The following is a 19904-nucleotide window of genomic DNA, read 5'->3' on the forward strand; positions in this document are numbered from 1 at the left end:
CAAAGAAAACTTTGTAGGAGGCCATTTTGTCCACACTAAGCCAAGGTCACAGAGACTGATTATTCTTAAGAATTACGTTATGTATGGAACAATATAGCCTTGTTGTTGTTGTTGTTGTTGTTGTTGTTATGTGCCATCAAGTCGCTTGCAACTCATAGCGACCCTGTGTACAACAGCCCTAAACTCTGCTCTGTCCTGTGCCAATCGCACTGTCTCTGACCCGCCCATCCCGATGACCCCAGTCACTGAATCAGTCCACCTCGTAGAGGGCCTTAGTGGTGCTTAATAAACTTCCTGGGAAACTAGCTTACATGATACCTTTAGGGCATTCAAAATTAAGTTGAATCTGTCTTTCCAAATTTACATTTTATGTGATTGTTGTTGTTGTTATGTGTCATTGAGTCAACTAGCAACCCTGTGAACAAGCACTCTGAACCTTGGCCTACCCTGAACCAACTTCACCATCTCTGACACACCTGACCCCATTGCCACAGTCACTGTGTCAGTCCACCTCATCTGGTGTCCTCCTCTCCTGCACTGAACCTCTTACCTTCCAAGCATGATGTCCTTCTCCAGAGACTGGCCTCCCTGACAGAATGCCCAAAATATGTGAGATGGAGTCTCAAAATCTTTGCCGACAAGGAACACTCTGGTGCATCCTCTCTAGGACACACCTGTTTGTTCTTTTGACAGTCCATGGAATGTTCGGTACTCTTCTCCAGCACCACAATTCCAAGGCATCAATTCTTCTGTCATCCATATTCTTGTTCAACTCACAGATGAAAACAATCAACTGAGAAGACCATGGCTTGAATAGTCAATTAATATTATCTCTTATCATTTATTCTTTATAAACCATAGACTTCCATTGTGAAATGCAAAACTACATTGCAGATGTGTTTGTACAAAATAAACTATGAAGATCACAAGATTACTTTTTTAATCTATTGTGAAGTAGCAATAAAATTCTAGCTGTAGAATAGAAATATGAAGTTTAAACATCAACACAAGTCACTAATCCTATTTAACTATGCCAAAGAAAGATGTGGCACACCGTCTTTGGGAATTTTTATTACCATGCATACAGAGATATTTGTTTGCCATTATTTATTTGTGTGGCTGTGGAGAGAGAGAGGAGAGAAAGGAAAAAATAAAAGCAAAAATTTTAATATAAAGACTTAAGAAAGGCCCACTCTATTTCCAATGCCCCATTTTTAAAACTGACTTCTTTGTGAGAGAGATACTGTCAATGTTTTCTAAAAGCTTTTCTGTGGCATTCCACTAGTAAAATACTTCCATTGTTTTCCTACAGAAACTGTATTTTGAACAAGGAATCCTGACAAAAGCAGAAAGTTCAACAGTAGAAATAATCTCTGGAGTCTGGTGACAACTCAGGAATGCTTATAATATGTGTTGTTGTTGTTCTTATGTGCCGTCGAACAATCTCACTGATTTCACATGCAAGCAAGATTTTACTGAAGATTATCCAAAAACGACTGGAACAGCACATCAACAGAGAACTGCCAGAAGTGCAGGCTGGGTTTAGAAGGGGTCGTGGTACTAGGGATATTGTAGCTGACGTTAGATGGATCTTGGCTATAATATGTAGCAGCATCAAATTAATAATATCTAAATTCTCATAAAAGGTGCTGGAACATTGAGAACCAAGAGAAGATTCTTAAACAGAACCAAAAATGTCTGGATTCAGTTTATAGAAAAAAGTATTCCTTACCACAATACAGTTAACATTAGCCTCAGCTTTGAGGAACTTGTGAGGCATTTGATGACCACAAAATGGACATCTTGAGTGGTGTCAATAATTCACTTAACTCAGCTGTTAACTAAAAGGTTAGGGCTCATGTCCACCCAGACGTGCCTTGAAATAAAGATATGGCAACCTAATTTTAAAATGTCAGTCAATTAAAAACCTATGTAATACAGTCCTATTATAATACACATTGAATTAGAGTTGACTTGATGGGGACTTTTTTCTTTTTAAAACAGTTAAGTTTAAGACATTAGTTCTAAGGTGCTGAGAAGCATCCATCACTTAATGGAATGCTCTCTCTCCTAGAACTTACGTAGATGTCAGTATTACTCATGGAAAAGGAGACCAAATAGCAGTTACCGGTCTTCCTGTATGGTGCCCAAGGCTTATCACTGAAATTAAACCATCTCTCAGAATGCACACATAGGTAACAAAGCCAGGATCCTGCTTTCTTTAATATTCTTAAGATTGAGGTTTATTGACTTCAGCAGTGTAAGGTAAGGAGATAATTCCTCCTTATGAATTTTATAGATTACAAAGTGATGGTACATCTTTAATAGACTCATGACATCTGTTAGAAAGTTTCAGTCATGTGCTTTTTTGGTAGCTTGTCATAATAGGACAGACCTCTAGAGGAATTATGGAATCCCCATCTTATTACTTATCAAAGCTACGATCCTTGTGGACTCTCTTTCAGTCAGTATACATTCTAAACAAAGTAATTCAAAGGGTTTTTTCCCATGGAGCTTGAAGTTGGAGACTTAGGGATGGAGAGAAGTGGATAGGTTACTATTCAGTTGCAAAAGAAATCAGAGGAAGAAAAGCAGAAAAAGATGATACTGGAAAGGCCCCACTCCAGTGCTCTCCGGGCTCTGTGGGCTCTCTGGAAACAGCAGAATTGTAGCTGTCCCTGCCCATTGCTCTGCTGGAAGCGATGATTTCAATTACTACTTGACAATGTGAAGAGATCTGTGCATGGTTGACAAGACCTCCCAGAGAATTACTTTGGTTTAGCTACTTTAGCAACTTTCATCTTTGGAGTCTATTTAAATTACAGAATAACACCATCACAGTTTGTCAGCGTCTGCTTCCTAGCAGGAACTCCAGGAAAATGAGGACTTTAGATCCCTCAGCATATCCAGCTGATATGGTGAGTGGAGAACCTGGCAGGGAGAAGGTTGGCAAGCTAAGCAGCAGCAGTTCTTTGCCCATTGCTCCTCAGAGTTTGAGTTCTTATTTAGTTATGAGATGTGACTGAAGCTATGATTGAGAGTAGATTTGAGGAGGTCATCAAATAACCACCAGTGACTGTCAGTGACAAGAATTCTAATGCATTGTGAAGTCGTGTAGGTCAGAGGTATGCTTCCTAAGGCTTTCCAGTGGCTGACTGTCTTTCAGAAGTCATCACCAGGCCCTTCTCTTGAGGTGCCTCCGTATGGATTCAAATCAACTTTTAGTAGCAGTTTAACACATTTATGTTAAACACAAGTGCACTATTTGCACCTCCAAGGGACCCTATTATTCCAGCAAATATTTCCTAACCCCAACTCCACCCTCTGCTAACTGTTCCCTTTGGTGACTGAGAACAAAAACAAGTAAAAATTGCAAAGTGCGCCCCTTTTTAATTAATTATAGTAACATTATCTAATAATGGTTTTACTTACATTTTATTTCATGTTGAGTCCATTCCAAATCTACCTGGAAATTAAGTGGTCTTACACATATTACTTTGTTTGGTCTCTGCACTAACCTGTGAGATGAATTTTATTATTGCCACTTGATAAGTGATGACACCCATTATTTGATCATCACAACATTGAACATGACAATTGTAGTGAAGAAAAATTTGCTGTTCCTATTTGATAACCATAGCAATAATATTTAAAAAGATGCCAGTACCTCAGTGAGAAAGTGGCAGATCCAGGCTACGGATTTACATATTCCGAGGCTCTTGACACCTCATTATGGAAAGTAATAGATTTAAATCATGATAATTTGTGGCTACTTTAGGAAGGGCTATTGACCATGCTCCCAAAGGATTTCTAGAGTGCCAAACCAAAGCATTGCTGAAGTTGTGATTAGTGCTGCAGTATGTAGCAGGCATGATAATTTGTGGCTACTTTAGGATGGGCAATTGATCACACTCCCAAAGGAGATCTAGATGTTCTTAGTACTACAGCATATTATAGGAATCTATTCTTCCCATATTTGGAATGGTAACAAGAAGAGGGGGTGCTTTGGATCAGCTCTTGGAAAATCCCAAGGCTATGAGCATGGACCCTCCAAGTGCCTCTTTCTTTCCCTAACCCCTCATCACAAAGCCACCAACTGCATCAATCTTCAATAGATAAAGAAGTTCAAAACAAGCCAGTGATTTAACCCAAGTGATACAAAGTTATGCCACTGCCAGTACATCACGCCTGTAAGTAGAGAGGAACAAATGCCAGTCAAGGAGTCAGATGCTACCCCAGGTGATGGGGAGAGAGCTGGTGGCTTTTTGAGGGAAGCAGGCATAATTTATGATTTTAGTTCTTTCCTCCTTAAATAAATGTCATGAAAGAAATGCAGCTTCTGACATTTTTTTATAGTACTTTATATTTGCACAAAAAGACATAAGCCAAGGAAGCCAGACCTGAGGTAATACTCACAGGAAATGCTTAGCATGTCAGTAGCCCCTTATCTTGGAAGAGCAGTCAGTATCCTGTTAGAGACTTAAGGAAAGGGATGGGTTGGGGGGTTGGGAGCCAGTAGACACAACAACAGTGGTATTTAGCTTTGATGCAAATGGCCTTCTCTGTCTTGGGGCATGTAGAACCCTGGCATTCTGTTTGGCAAAACTTGCAAAATTTCAGCCTCTCTTTTATCTCCAGCTCACAACCCTAGACAATCACAATCATTTTCTGTCTCAATAAATTTATCTAATCTGGACATTTCATATAAATTTAATCTTATAATAATGTGACCTTTTGTCATCATTAATTTCATTTAGTATATTTTTTAATTATATGAGTTTATTTACAAAATTCAAATATGTTGTTTTCCAGAACAGATTCTTCCCATTTTCCTCTTCCCCCATCAAATTGTTTAGTATATTTTAATGTTCATTCACCTTACAGTTTGTTAGTTTTTCATTTCTTTTCATTGCTGAATAATTTTCTGTTGTCTATACCCAGTGACATTTTGTTTATCTATTCATCAGCTGATAAACATTTCAGTTATTTCTACTTTTTTTTTCTTGCTATTACAAAGAATCACTACATTGAAGTCAGAAGGAATTTATAACTGACCTTGTAGCAGGCTTTCTGAGATTGTAAATTGCACTGAAGGAAATTATCCATCTTTCTCTCACAGAGCAACTACTAGATTCAAACCACCCCCCTTTGGATTGGCAGTGCAACGCCCTACACACAAGGCCACCATAACTCCTAGTTAGAAAGAATACTGCCAAGAATGTTCATGTGCAAGTCTTTGGAGGGCTGTTTTTAATTCTCTATTATCTATTTTCAGAATCACTTCTGGCATTCATTTTGTTATTTTCCCTCTTCCCCATCTTTGTAATGGCCTTTTTGCTTTCTTTAAGGATGATATCCTTAATGTCATTCCACAGCTCATCTCTTCTTTGGCCATTAGTGTTAAATATGTCACATCTATTCTTCCTATGTTTTTAATTAAGTTAGTACAAACTCAAGTTGTATTTTGGGTCTCATGGACTTGTTTTAATTTTCTGTTATTTCAATTTTAGCTTGCAAATGAGTAGTTGATGGTCTGTTCCACAGTCATTCCCTGGCCTAGTTTTCACTGCCGATACTGAGCTTCTCCAACATCTCTTTACGCAAATGAAGTCAATCTGATTCCAGTGTGTTCTTTCAGGTTTGGCGCATTAGTATAGTCCTCATTTATGTTTTTAACGAAGTATTTGGAATGAAGAATCCATTCTAGTATAATTACTGTAACCAAGGCTAAGGCCATATTTTCCAACTACCAGGGATTTTTTTGTTTCCAACGTTTGCATTCCAGTCACCAATTATTATTAATAAGTCTAGATTACATGTTTAATTAATTTCATACTACAAAAGTTGGTGGAAGTCTCAAATTCTTTGCCTTTGACTTTTATAGTTAGTACATATGTATAAATAATAGTTGTATCAACAAGACTTCCTTGTATGCAGACAGATATTATCCTATCACTTACAGAATTATACCTCAGGATATATTAAGAAATGTTCCTTTTGCATATGAAAGCTACACTATTCCTCTTTAACTTGTAATTTCCTGCATAACAGATCATGTGATTTTTCTGATTCAAAGTGACCAATACCAAGTGACTCAGCTCACTAATATCTAAAGTGTCAATCTTTATATATTCCATTTCTTTTTAACAATTTCCAATTTTCCTAGTTTAATACTTGATATATTCCATGTTCAGATTACTAATGGAAATTTATAGCTATTTCAGCCTACTTTGAGGTCTGTAACATCAGCCAATGAAGATCTTTCATTGTGTTCAGAGTCCACCAAGGTCATTAAGGTAGACACTACTTTGAGCGTGCAACCTTTCCCTAGTCACATTTTAAATGCCTTCCAACCTGAGTGGCTCATCCTCTGACAGTAAGTTCCACAGCATTATACCTGATGTCCACAGAGTTTGCAAAACCACGTTATTTCAGAAGTAGATACCCAGTCCTATTTTTCAGTCTGGTTTAGTCTGGATGCTCCAGTGAAACCTGTTTACCATGATTGATCCTGCTGGGATTGGAAATGCTGATGCTGCAGTTTCTAGCTTCACAGTAACACACAAGCCACTGTAGTACAACAAAGTATCAGATAAGAAGAGAGCAAAATGGATATCAGAAGAGACTCTGAAACTTGCTCTGGAATGAAAAGAAACCAAAACAAGATGAAGTAAGAAAGTTGAGCAGACAATTTTGAAGGGCAGCTAGAGAAGACAAAGCAAAACATTATAGTGAAAATTTGGCGGAACTAGCTTTAGAAAACCAAAAGGAAAGAAAACACTCAGAATTTCTCAAGCTGAAAGAACTGAAATACAAATGCAGGCGTTGGGCTGCAACACAGAAGGACTCGATGAGCAAAATCTTGAACGATACAGAAAACATCAAGAAGATCAAAGGAATACACAAAGTCACTATACCAAAAAGAAATTGACAGTAAAACTGCAGGAAGTAGCATATGATCAAGAATCAATAGTGCTGAAGGAAGAAGTACAAGCTGCACTAAAGGCACTGCCAAACAACAAGGTGTTTTCTGGAAAGATATGCAACCCTGGATGTGCTCAGTAGTCTCTGCCAACAAATATGGGCAACTAACTGGAAAAGTTCCATTTTTGATCCATTGCCAGCAAGTTCAGTACAACAGAATGTGGAAATTATCAAACAACATCCTAACTATCATACAAAAGTAGAATCTTGCTGAAGATTGATATGGAACTGAGAGAAGTTCATGCTGGACTCAGAAGAGACCTTGGTACAATGAGTAGCATTTTTGATGTCAGATAGACCTTGGTTGAAAGCAGAGAATACCAGAAAGATGTTTAGTTGTGTTTTATTGACTATGTAAAGCATTTGGCTGTGTGGATCATAGCAATTTATGACTAACATAGATAAGAATGGGAATCCCCCAAAATGCATACATAGATCTAGAAGCAGTTGTCTGAACAGAAGAAGGAAACACTGCAAGTTTTCAAGTCAGGTAGTGTGTGTGTTTGGGTTGTATCCTTTCTCCATACCTATTCAATCTGTAAGGTGAGCAAATAATTTCGAAATCCTATTTGAAGAAGAATGTGGCATCAGAATTGGAGGAAGACTTAACAACCACCTGTATTATGCAAATGACACAATCTTGCTTGCAGAAAGTGAAGACTAGAAGCACTTACTGCAGAAAAACAGACTACAGCCTTCCCTCTAAGTTATGTCTCAATATCAAGAAAACAAAAATCCTCACTAGTGGACTAGTAAACAGCATCATGATAGATTGATAAAAGATTGAAAGTGTAAACTATTTCAGTTTAGTCGAACCCACAATTGATAACCCTTAGTCGCAGCAGTCAAGAAATTAAAAGACTTGTTGCATTAGGGAAGTCTGCTGTCAAGGATCAAGCCAAAGTTCTAAAAAACAATGATGGCACTTTAAAAACTAAGGTGATCTTTGTGGTTTCTCTTTTGGAGTGCTGAGGAGTTCAAATTGCAGTAGACGTGGTCTTATTGGGTTAGTGATTCTCTATAGACTTGACCAACAGGGCTCCTTCCTGTCAGCTTAAGTGGTCCCAAAGCAGCTTCTCTTTAGGAGATATTATCTTCTGTGGAAATGGAAGCCTTTTGTGTTTATACTCTCCAGAAATAACTACTGTTGGGTAAAAACATGTCATCAGAGTTCCTGTCACTTTGTCTGAGAAGGAAATCACCCTACCTGGGTGTGAATTCTGTAGCCTGCATGCGGGGTGTTTTCTCACCTGCACTATTAAGAATGACTTCAGAGACTAGCACTTCCTGAAAGAAAACAACTTCAAATGGTATAATCCAGAAACAAACACTGGTGGAAGGCAAACCCAGTGTTTCTTCTGTATTTCACCCTAGACTACAAGTTAAATATAAAACTTGGTATAGATTCTAATTTCCTCACATTTCTATAAACATTCTTTTAAACATCAAGGCTTAAGTTATCATTTTCCATTCGGAAGCTTCGTCTGACATACTTTGGACATGTTGCAAGGAGGAACCAGTGCTTGAAGAGGGACATCATGCTTGGGAGGATAGAGGGACAGTGCAGGAGAGGAAGACCCTCGATGAAATGGATTGATTCAGTCACTGGGGTAATGGGGATAATAAGATTATAAGATTGGCAAGGGATAGAGCAGTGTTTACAGCTGTTGTACATAGGTTCGCTATGAGTTGCAGGTAACTTGATGGCGCACACCAACAAACAACAGCAATGATTCTTCAGTCTGGCTGAGTGGTAAGGAGTTGCACTACAAACTAAAAAATGCATGGCTGCCCCTGTGGAGAAAGATGGACAGTCTCCTCTGTGATTTACAGCCTCTGAAAGCATGTCAGAGGATTTGTGGGTGGGTTCTGCATCGAAAGTGCACTCTAGCCACAATAACAACCTATTTAAATCACCTGAAAAACATTTTAAAGATGTATTTCTGGATCCCTACAGCCAGAGAGAGTTGCAAAACCCAAGCCCATTTTGCCTCTTGACTGATTGTCTAACTTAATTAAATGACCCTCTCTGTTCTCCCTAGAGGAGTCCTGGTGGTGTAGTGGGTTAAGTATTGGACTGCTAACTGAAAGGTAGGCTCTTTGAATCCACAGCCACTCAGAGGAAGAAAGATGAGACAGCCTGATCTCTTAGAGTTATAGTCTGAGAAACTCAAAGGGGCAGTTTGATGTTGCCACGTAGGATTGCTGTGAGAAAGAATTTGCCTGATTGGAAGTGAGTTTGCCTGGTCTTCCCTAGATTGTTGCTCCTTGAGTGTGATAGGTCAGTTCCACATTGCTATCTAACAAGGCCCCTGAGCCCTCATGCTGATGCTACTGGTTGGCTTTGCAAAGTCCTACATGTCCACTGCACTTTTCAGTTAATCCCTAAAGGACTTCCTTAATCCTTTCAAGGATAACTTTTTAAGACAGCCATCACTGAATGTAATGAGTACTGCACTCTTTCTACAACGGGCATCAGAGTTCTATCATAGTTTATATAAGCAGTCATTGTAAACATAAAGATAAATCAATAAACTTCTTCATTAATTTAAAATAACAATCCAGATCCTTAAAATGGTCATAAAATTCCTCAAGGGTGGAATAATAAGGGACCTTGTGGTTGGATATGGATCATATAATTAATTGAAAGGTTTGGTTTTTGGGACATGTCACTTGAAAGCTGCACACACAGCTCATCATTTACTCTCCCTGTGACCTTGGGAAGGTTTCTGTCTCTGAGAGTCACAGTTTCTTCGGTGAATTGGAGATGCTCAGAGTTACTGTCAGCGTTGCCAGGAGGATCAGTGAGCTAAGACAGGCAAAGCTTCCACCTCTGGGCCTGGCACACGTTTCAACAAGTAGTAGCTAATTTTGACAATCTCAAAATTGTGCGGTGGCTCAGAAAATATAACTTACTAAATATTCCATCAATAGCTATGCTTATCTTTTTAGGTTTTAAAAAGTGAAGGGGAATGTAGAGAGCTCAGTCTTAGGGAGCACATGTCCAGGAGGAGTGACTCTTGGCTGTGCTTTCTCCTGGTACATTTTCTAAAAGCAGGGAGAAGAATCCCTTGTGTTCCACTAGCCTCTGAAATATGCTTAAAGACAAGGTACACACTTATCTTTTTTCCTAAAATAGACATAGCAGCAATTAAATAAATAAAGTAACCACTAAATTTGGGGAGGGGTGTTAGAAAAAAATTAATCTCCTCTCTAATTTTCTAACTCTTCTATTTCTTACCTTCTCTCAACATCAAGATGTCATTGTAGGAATACACACACAAACACACATACAGGTAAATTGAGGTTTACACTGAAAAATAGATCTTTGGGTTAATGATGAAAACTAAGGTGTATTTTGAAATTTTTTTTTTTTTTATAATTCCTACTAAAAAACTATATCCCTGTCTGAGTCACGACCATGTAGGGCAAAACTCCTTGTTAGTTTGAAGGTATCCAGAGACCCACAGGATAAGAAAAAGGAACGGAAAAGTAATGGTGAGGACTCTTATAAAACATTATGAATGGGAATGATTGTATGAAACACCATAAGAATGAAGAATAATGTGAAACACATTGTATATGAACTTTGTAATCAAACCAATATAAAATAAAAATTTAAAAAAGTAAAAGATAAATGTTAGTTAAGGATCACCAAATGAATTGTACTGCTAAGAATTATTTTTTTAAAATTCCCTATGTTTTTGTTGCTGAATTGATTGAGCCTCCTTAATGAAATGATTTTCCTCTTAAAATGATACCAGAACGCACATCTACTTAAAAACTTTGAACATCTTAAAGGACATCTTTGTGTTTTATTAAGATTTTTATTTCTTTTAATAAATAGACCAGAAAACCCAATTGATAACGTACTTGATCAGCTTTAGAGATATGCAAAATAAAGAATACGAGCAGTTGTTACCTTCTTTGTAATAATCATGGGAGTCAAAAGTTACATGACACTAATTTGTCTGTTTATTCTTACCTTTATCTACTTTGATGATTTCTGTAAATCACAATCTCTATAATACTTGATAAACTTTAGGGATAGGTAAATAGTATATGCACACAGTGGAGCATTTAAAAGTTATCAAGAATTTCTGAAATAATGCACAACCTGGTGAATTTAGGACAAATTATGCTGAGTGACAGAAATCAGTCAAAAAAAGACAATTATGACATGAATCCATTAATATAAAAAGCTAATAAGTGGTTTTTACAGAATCAATCTTGGAGGCTTAATAGAGATTAGAAGCAAGGGATTGGACAGCAAAAATATTTTTATAAAATACTAAAATAGAAGTACGTAAAATATCAAATAAGTTCTCACCTTAGTAATAATTTGATCAATGAATATTGCATGGCTCTCATTTCTTTGTTCCACATTCATGCCCATATTTGTTGCATACCATACAAGAGACATATTTAGATGAAAGACTAAATCAACCTATTTCTTCCAGTCTTATCCATGTTGACCTGCCAATTTAAAGAAATAGCAACAAATAATCTGATTGCTTCTTTTCACTAAGTGATGGTGACAGTAAAAAAACCATATGAACCTAGGATTGGTGGTGTGGCACTTTGGAAACTCTTTATAGATATATGGTAAGACTGCGAACTTAAAGGTTGGTTACTTAAATCCACCCAAAGATGTCTTAGAAAACAGTCTGGTGATGTGCTACTGAAAGATTGCAACTTGGAAATTCTATGGGACTTTTCTAGTCTGGACACATAGGGTTCCCATGAGCTGGAATAAACTGCAAGGGTACTAACAACAAGAAGATGCCATTTCTTAAGTCCTTGAGATTCCATTTTTCCTGCAGAGCCCTGAGGAACAGAAGCAGTCTCAGTGATTTACTACTTCTGAAAAACTACCGGAGGGTAGCTATTAGTCAGTTCCGACCTGAGAGTATAAAACAGCTACTACTTTGTTAGAAAGAGAAGTGCTCCTGCTCTGAATCAAAAGGTGGATATCGCCAGTCCCTTACAATTTCACCTCTCTTGGTTTAGATGTCTATTTTGTAAGGACTAATTTCATCCTTGCACTTCAGATTGACTGAAATTTCCTTTCACAATCACATTTTCTATTAAGCAAGGATAACAAAAACAATATGTAATTTATGTTTCCTCTTCAGAGGCACTATTGATTCTATTACAAATGATTTTTAATTTATATACCAATATGTAAATGCCATCTTGTAGGTGGCCTTGCACTGATAGAATTACTGATATATTACTTTTCTTTTTATCTACAATAGTTCCCCTAATACCATAGCTATTTAATGTGAAAATACTAATTTCTAAAGATTATGCCACAGTTTGTATTGATATTCTAATGATAGAAAATTGCAAATGCTTATTTTATAGGAAAAATTTTGCTGAACCATGCAACTCCTTACATTCAGTGCTTCTCCAAATATTGAAAAGAAAGCCATTACAACCAGAGTTGGTTAAACTATGATATTTGCCAAGATAATAACAGTTTGCTGTTTAGTTCTGCTTATTTATTCATAAGTTTTATTACCCCTTGGCTATGAAACTAGTAGTCGTTCCTCTACACTGACTCCATTAGCAAGCCTCCATCAGCCATCTCCACTGTGCCGTTCTCATTTGTGTAACCCAGGAAAATAGAGAATGACCGTAGACAGGCTGGGAGTATAAAATATAAAAAGCTCAAATATTTATCAAGTAATACAGTGTTTGGTAGCGCTCCCAGATTAAAACTGGTTTGCAAGCATGAGTGGCATCCGCTTTCTAAACCACATGCCTCTGGAAATTCTATGAACTTAGAGAAATGACGATAGTTAGAGAAAGGGTTCAGGTCTTTTGTTCATAGGGTCACTATGAGTCATGCTCTACTCGACGGCAATCAAGAACAACAATACAATCAACAATATTGTACTATGACAGTCTTGCACTTGGTTGAAAGTGCAGGAGTGGGAGGGGTTTATGTTTTGATGTCGTTACTAGGACGTTTATTGTGCAATCCCAATGCTTCTTTTAGAAGCACGAATGGCATGACTCTATCTCACATACTTGAGTATGCTATCAGGAGGGGCCAGTTTCCAGAGAAGAACATCATGCTTGGTGAAGTAGAAGGTCGATTAAAAGAGGAAGGCCTTCAACAGGATAGATTGACACAGTGATGGCAGCAAAAGGCTCAAGCATGTAGTGATTGTGAAGGTGGAACAACAGGCTGTTAAACGTGGGGACGCTTCTGTTGTACAGAGGGGCAAGTCTCACTGACTGGAGGGTGTCATGCAACAGCAGCAATAGCTGTGAAGTAACCTTAATAATGAATGCTGGACCTCAGGCCCAGAAGTCTTAGCCCATCAACATTTTCCCACACTTGATATCACAATGCTAATGCCTTTAGTAAACATGTACAACCATACTTTAAGTATGCAAGGATATAAAATAGAAAATAACACCTAAAATGAAAAAAGTATTCATGATAAAGATTAAAGACATTTGGTTTCTTTTTGTAAGCTAAATTGTATACATTTTTAGTTTTTTTTAATTTTATACATTTTTTTAATATCAATTTTAACTATAAAATGCAAAGTTTACACATTATTCATCATGCTTTGCTTCCTCTTCTGTTTCAAATAGTTTGCATGGTTTTAGTATTAAGGAATTATCAGATGTATCTTTAGTCAGAGAAGGGTGTTAATTTTTTTTAAGATCAGATATGGAGGTGACTTCCAGAGGTCACGCCTAGAAATTAAGAAGGGCTGTTGATTGTTTAGGGAGTTCGAGTGGTATAGTCTGTAGCCAGTTGCACTCCTAACCTGAGGCCACAACTCTCTGATGGTGTTCAGATCCACCAGTGGCTCCCAGGGAGAAATATGGGCAATCTCCTCCCATGTGATTTACACCCTTAAAAACCTACCAGAAGGTCAGCTGTGATCAGTTCTGACTTGATAGTAAGGAGTTGTTGTTCAGTATTTCATTATATAGGTGTAGTTGAAACAGCCATGTAGTTGGTGGTTTATAAATATCTATCTACTCTTTAAAAACTTACTTTTTTTTTCTTTTTTTTATTATTAAATTTTATTAGTTTTAATGAACATTTACAGGGATTTTGGGTTTTCATTCCTTCATTGCTGCACCATTCTCTCTACCCTCCTCCCCAGTTTGTTCTTCTTCCCCGCCATCCAAATGTCTGTTTTAATTGTCCAGTTGCCACAGTGCTTGTCAAAGTCAGTTCTGATTAATCTCCTTTGTCGGTGTGTCCTTTGCCATTCCCTATCACTCCTCCCTGAGAGAGACTTCACCCTGATTCATAAGGAAAAGGGGATGGTGTATTCTCTTAGCTACTTCCTGCTGAAAAGGGACGCTGTGGGTTTCAGGGTGAAGATCTTCTCTCACTACTCTAAAGGGCCCCTTTGGCAGTAGGAAACACATAGACTATTATGGAGATTGATTTTGGAATTTAGATGCACTCTTATTGATTGTGCTTGGTCGTACATGTTCATATCCTTGAAGATGTATCATGGGGGTGTTGCAACCTAGAAGACACAAATTTGACTAACAAGTTATAAGTACATGAGTCAAAAATTATGGAAAAGTAAAAGAAAGGATTCTTTCATTGTTTTACAAACTCTCCCCCAGGTCCCCTCCACCATGTAGCCCTCGCTCTAGACTCCTGTGATGACAGAAATACCTAGTCATATATCTCTTTTAAACATAAAAACATACTTTTTAACAACGGGAGCTCTGGTGGCCTACCAGTAAGAAGCTGTGCTGTGTTGCTCAAGGCACCTGGTTTGAATCCACCAGCTGCACCAGCGTCTCTACAGGAGAAAGATGGTCAATCTCCTCCCATGTCATTAACTGCCTCTCACCCACTGGAGGGTTGGCAATAGGATGTTTCCAACTCGAAGAAACACAGCAGCAACATAGCCATTCACACCTGTTCATATACTTTGCTATTTAAGTGTTTGAGGACAAAGCTGAGACAGAAAGGGCATATCCATAAGCTCTAGCTCCCTCGTAGTAGAACTTGGGATTTGAACATCATACGGGAATATTCTTTGGCTGAGGAGCAGGGTAGGTCTTGAGGACTTGAGTCCTAGAGGACTTGAACTAGTCTTTTGATCTCACTTCCACATTGCTAGTCAAGAAAGCAAGGTTCATGCTTTTAGTCTTGGGAGATGAGAAATCCAAATAACTGAATGCAACTTCTGCTTATAGTCACCATCTATTTTCATTCCAAGAAGGATTGGTACCCATTGACTGGTGTGTGTAGGTCTAAGTGAAACTTAATGACTTTGACCATTTAAAAATAAAGGCAATTGTCCTTCCAGAAAGCCTAGAAAATTCTACCAAAACAAAAGAATGGCATTGAATCTCTATGTCCCTGCTGCTGCTGCTATTGTTATTAATGTTAGGTGACATTGAGTCAAGTAGAACTAATAGAGACCCTATGAACAAAAGACTTGAACCCCGCTCTATCCTGTGCCAACCTCACACTTCCTGACACACAATAGCCCATTGCTGCAGTCACCATGTCAGTGCACTTGGATGAGGGTCTTTCTTTGTTTCACTGACTCTCCACACACATTGTTTTAAAAACTTGAGTCGTGCATTCCTAGCCTGAATTACTGAAAGAAAAATCTTTTCAAGGACAAATAAGTATTTAAGACACTCTGAGTAAGTTGTAGTACATGAAGTCTTTAAGCCCTTATTAATTAAAAGGTAATGTTAGATTTATTTTCAGTCATCAAGGCTGCTTACAGGGAGTTGGGATTTGCATATTTGCATTTGTCTTACCTGCGTGCCAGTTACTCAAAGCCTTTGGGGCCTAGAGGTAAGAGTGCCAAAAGTTAGATTACAGGAAGAGTTCTTGTTAAACTGGCTTGGTGTATTGTTGGAATTTGATGATAATATTAGTGGCATAGGTAGAAAAATTGAAACTGAGCATTCTGAAGGATAAAAATGACTACCGTGATAGGATTCCTCTGCCTCCCTCCCACAACTTTCAAAGCAACATAGCTTTCTTTATAGACACAAAAATTCACCATCTGATATAGCTGAATGAGTTTGATTCTAGGACATTGACTGGGAAAAGAGAAATATTTTCTATTTTCTTTTGTGATATTTTATGTATTATGTTAATATGATTTTGTAATAAAAAATATTGCTTTGGGAAATAAAATGAAGTACAGTGAAGGAAATAAAAAAAAAAAGACCCATGTCCTAATCAGTAAAAGATAGTCTCTGTTCATATTTATGAAGGTTTTATTATTCCCCCCCACCCCCCTGAGGGATTTGAGTTCCGGGACATAACACAGACTGTCTTGCTGTCAGGGCAACTACTGAATATATATGTATTTCTTTCCTCTTATTGTAATTGCTATTTATTTGATTTTTTTTTCCTTTTCTATGATGATGACATGCCTGTTTGGACTGAGTTTTGCCCCAAATAATTCACTGATCCCGGGCAGGGGAGTTTTCCTCTGCTTTCAGGTCACTGTTGAAGACAAGAAGGGCTGTACAGAAATTCCTCAACTGCCTTCTGTGGGGAAATGCAGCACAGCTCGTTAACCTTGCTTTTCCTCTGTTCTGTGTCTGCCCTTCCCTTTCCACTTGCCCTTGTTCGTCAATCTCTATTCTTCTCTGTTTCAGCAAAACTATCTCAGTCAAGGTAATTGATGATGAGGAGTATGAGAAAAACAAGACCTTCTTCCTTGAGATTGGAGAGCCCCGCCTGGTGGAGATGAGTGAGAAGAAAGGTGGGGGAGCTGCTCCAGGCCAGGCCGAGCCCTCAGCCGCTGCTGGCCTGTGCCTCCCTGGATGCTGCACTCTTCACAACATGACTGACAGGGCACACATCCCTCTGCCTGTGTAACAGGGCATCGACCTCTCCTCGCGCCTCAGCAGGCCAGGGACCACAACTAAGTTCATTAGATTGGCCATGTGAATTTTCAGTGCAGTCAATGAGGAACCTCCTTTCCAGAAGTGTCCCACAAAGGCTAGACAATTGCAAAATGAAGTCAACTTTCTGATTCCCTTCCTGTGACAGGGCACTGTCTGGCTTCTGATTTATACAGGACGAATTTGTGAAAGTGATGAGTCAGCAATTTTTAAAAAGCCAAAATAAAAACAAACGCGTCCAGCTGGCATGCCCTCAGATGCCCTTTTACATCGCTGCGGAGGTCCATGTGCTGCCGGTTCTCCCTCCATAACCATCACAGTAACATTCACCTTGGTGGACACCAAGAGCATGAGCGTGTCACTCCAACCATTTGTTTTGCCTTTGTCTTGTGTTCCCACAGGAAGATCATTACCATTAGAATATTTGACCGTGAGGAATATGAGAAAGAGTGCAGTTTCTCCCTTGTGCTTGAGGAACCAAAATGGATAAGAAGAGGAATGAAAGGTGTGAGAGTATACAAAGACATACCAGCGAGAAATTGTACTCTTCTCTCTCCGTGTCTCCCTACTCTCACACTTAACTCTCTCCTCTTCCTCACTTGCAAGAACTGTACTTCATTTCCTTTGAAGCTTTAGCAGTTTCATTTCCCTTCCCTAACTGACAAGTGCCCCAAGCAATGCCAATTCTCCTCAGGGAATGCAAACTAACCTTCATTTACCAGATTTGATAAATGTTGGAAGAGATTTCTGACCTTTAGAGGAGGCAACATAAAAGATTAGGCTGGGTGTATAGTTTTTCACTACTCAACAGTCATTCTAAAATGTGGGTTCCTGCACCAAATCTTCCCTGAAATGCTCATGATAAAGATTCCCTAATATCTATCAGTAGTTATAGGTGAAACTAATGGTAATTAACAGGACGTTTCTGAAGTCTCTAATAAGAGTGTTTTAAGAAACTCAGATTTTTAAAATAAATAAAATTTAATGAAACTTAGATTTTGAAAGAGGACTGTTATTGATATCTAGTGTTCATTTGACATATTTTTATATTATCAAATAATGACATTTAAAAGAGCTAATAAAAGATACAACTATAGTCATATTTTCAAAAAAAGGAGGAAATGATCCTTCAGTAGTAATTTAGCCTTTGAAAGGTTTCATTCAGTGGTAAGTTCTAAAATCTTTTTTTGATCATGTGATCCTTTTAGATCTAATGTTTTAAGGCATAGAAGAACAAAAAATAAAAAGCAGTATTCTTATAACTAGATTTTATTGATTCATAATTACATGTCCAAAAAGTATAGTTCTTAAAAGTAGGCAATGAGTGAATGGAAATCCAAAATCTCTGTAAATATTCATTAAAATTAGTAAAATAATTTATTTTAAAAAAGGAGACAGGGAAAACAAGTTTCTAACCCGATTCCAATATATTTTATCAATATTTGGTAAAGAAAGTTAGGGATTTTACATCCATTTTCTACATAATATTTTTAAGCACTTACTAAATTTTTCTATGATTCTCCTTTAATAGTGATACTTTTGTAAAAATTCTGTTCCTTTAACATATATGTCAAATGAACACTCCACATATTCATAGTTCTTATAAATTGCCCACAAAAAATTAGTAAGAAGTAGTTTAGGAAATGATTGAATAGGACACTGTGCGGGGGGGGGGGGTGAACCCCAACACCAAATATATTGCTACTTCTGTGTGTAAGAAACAAATATTGAGGAACAATTTATAGTTGACACATCATTTGGGAGAACCAATTCCTCATTTGTTAGAAATACCAGGATCGGACTAACTCTCACAAATTTATTGTCATCAAGTTGGAACTGACTCATAGCTGACACTCTAGTGGATTTTCAGTGGCTATAAATCTTTATGGGAGGAGATTGCTTATCTTTCTCCTGCAGAGCAGCTGGTGGATTTGAACTACTTGCCTCTGGATTGGCAGTGCAACTCCTTACCCACTAGGCCACCAGAGCTCAGAGACCAGCAGTAAAAAAATATGCATGCTTTAATCATGTGCAAAATGATACCAGAAGCATTTTGAGTGATAGAGAAGGTACACTGGAAATAATTTTACCGGAACCCAATTCATAAACGCCAATAGATGGAAGGAAAAAAGACATTTAGAAAATTGTGCTGATTTCTTACAACGATAAAGTCAAAATGCCTCCTTAGCAAACAGGAAAAAGCACTTTACTTCTAAACATAGTTCTCCAAAGGACTTTTATCTAAAGGAAGAGCATCTTGAATATGGATCTCTCAATTACTGTGTTAGTTAAATTTGCTGTCGCATAAAAACAAAATCAGATTCCTTGGTAGCAAAAGCTAGTGTTCACAGCCATCAAGTAGATTCTTGTCATTTTATGTCAAACTATTGACTTATCAAAACTGTCCTCTAATATGTTGTTAAACTGAGAAGTTGTCCAGCAAATGTAATTGTGACATTCCCATCTCTAACATATAATTGTGTATTTAGCCAGGTAGCTTTCCACCAAAATGAAACATATGGTCTTTTCAGTCTTAACAGCAAATAGCCAGAAAGTCACATTTGCATTGCTCCTCCCTGATCCATTTGCCTTGTTAGTTTTGTGGACTTGAACTTCCATGTCCACTGTAAGTATTTTGACTATCAGTTTACAATGTACAGAAAGTCAGATGAGAATCCATTGATAAACACTCATTCCTGAGACCTTTAGGCCTTAATATTAAAAAAAAAAAAAACAAAAAAAAAACCCAAAACATTTCTTAGTGACCAAAAGATTCAGAAAATATTGCCTCCAGTTTTCTCTTTTACAAAGAGAAAACATAATCTTAGGTCAAAATCTCCTTCCAGGTGCTGCAGTCAAAATGGGTTTTTCTTGTATTTTTTTATGTGTTACAATTGAAAGAAAGTTATGACAACTGAGATCCTGGCTTATTTAAGACTTGCAGATATTGGACTGATCAATTTCCATACAAATTTAATGAAGAAGACTACTCATATAAATAGATTTTAGAATATCTTCATAACATATTTCTACTATGTATA

At 37.7% G+C, this 19904-nt stretch overlaps 1 protein-coding gene across 3 annotated transcripts in view; it reads left to right on the plus strand.

Moving 5' to 3' along the window:
• The window catches only part of SLC8A1 (solute carrier family 8 (sodium/calcium exchanger), member 1), a 414184-nt gene that overhangs the window by 307439 nt on the left and 86841 nt on the right, over nt 1-19904 (plus strand). The window contains exons 3-4 of one of the 3 annotated variants that reach the window (XM_006882331.1): nt 7301-7324; nt 16615-16721. In XM_006882331.1, coding sequence (XP_006882393.1) covers nt 16706-16721 — 16 coding nt within the window. In that variant the 5' untranslated portion in view covers nt 7301-7324; nt 16615-16705. Of the gene's footprint in view, nt 1-7300; nt 7325-16614; nt 16722-17264; nt 17369-19904 lie in introns of all 3 variants that reach the window. The other 2 variants (XM_006882329.1, XM_006882330.1) reach the window with 2 other exon arrangements.

Source organism: Elephantulus edwardii, unplaced genomic scaffold (genome assembly GCF_000299155.1).
Source record: "Elephantulus edwardii isolate Elephantulus edwardi_28Jun2011 unplaced genomic scaffold, EleEdw1.0 scaffold00019, whole genome shotgun sequence".
Lineage (NCBI taxonomy): Eukaryota > Metazoa > Chordata > Mammalia > Macroscelidea > Macroscelididae > Elephantulus > Elephantulus edwardii.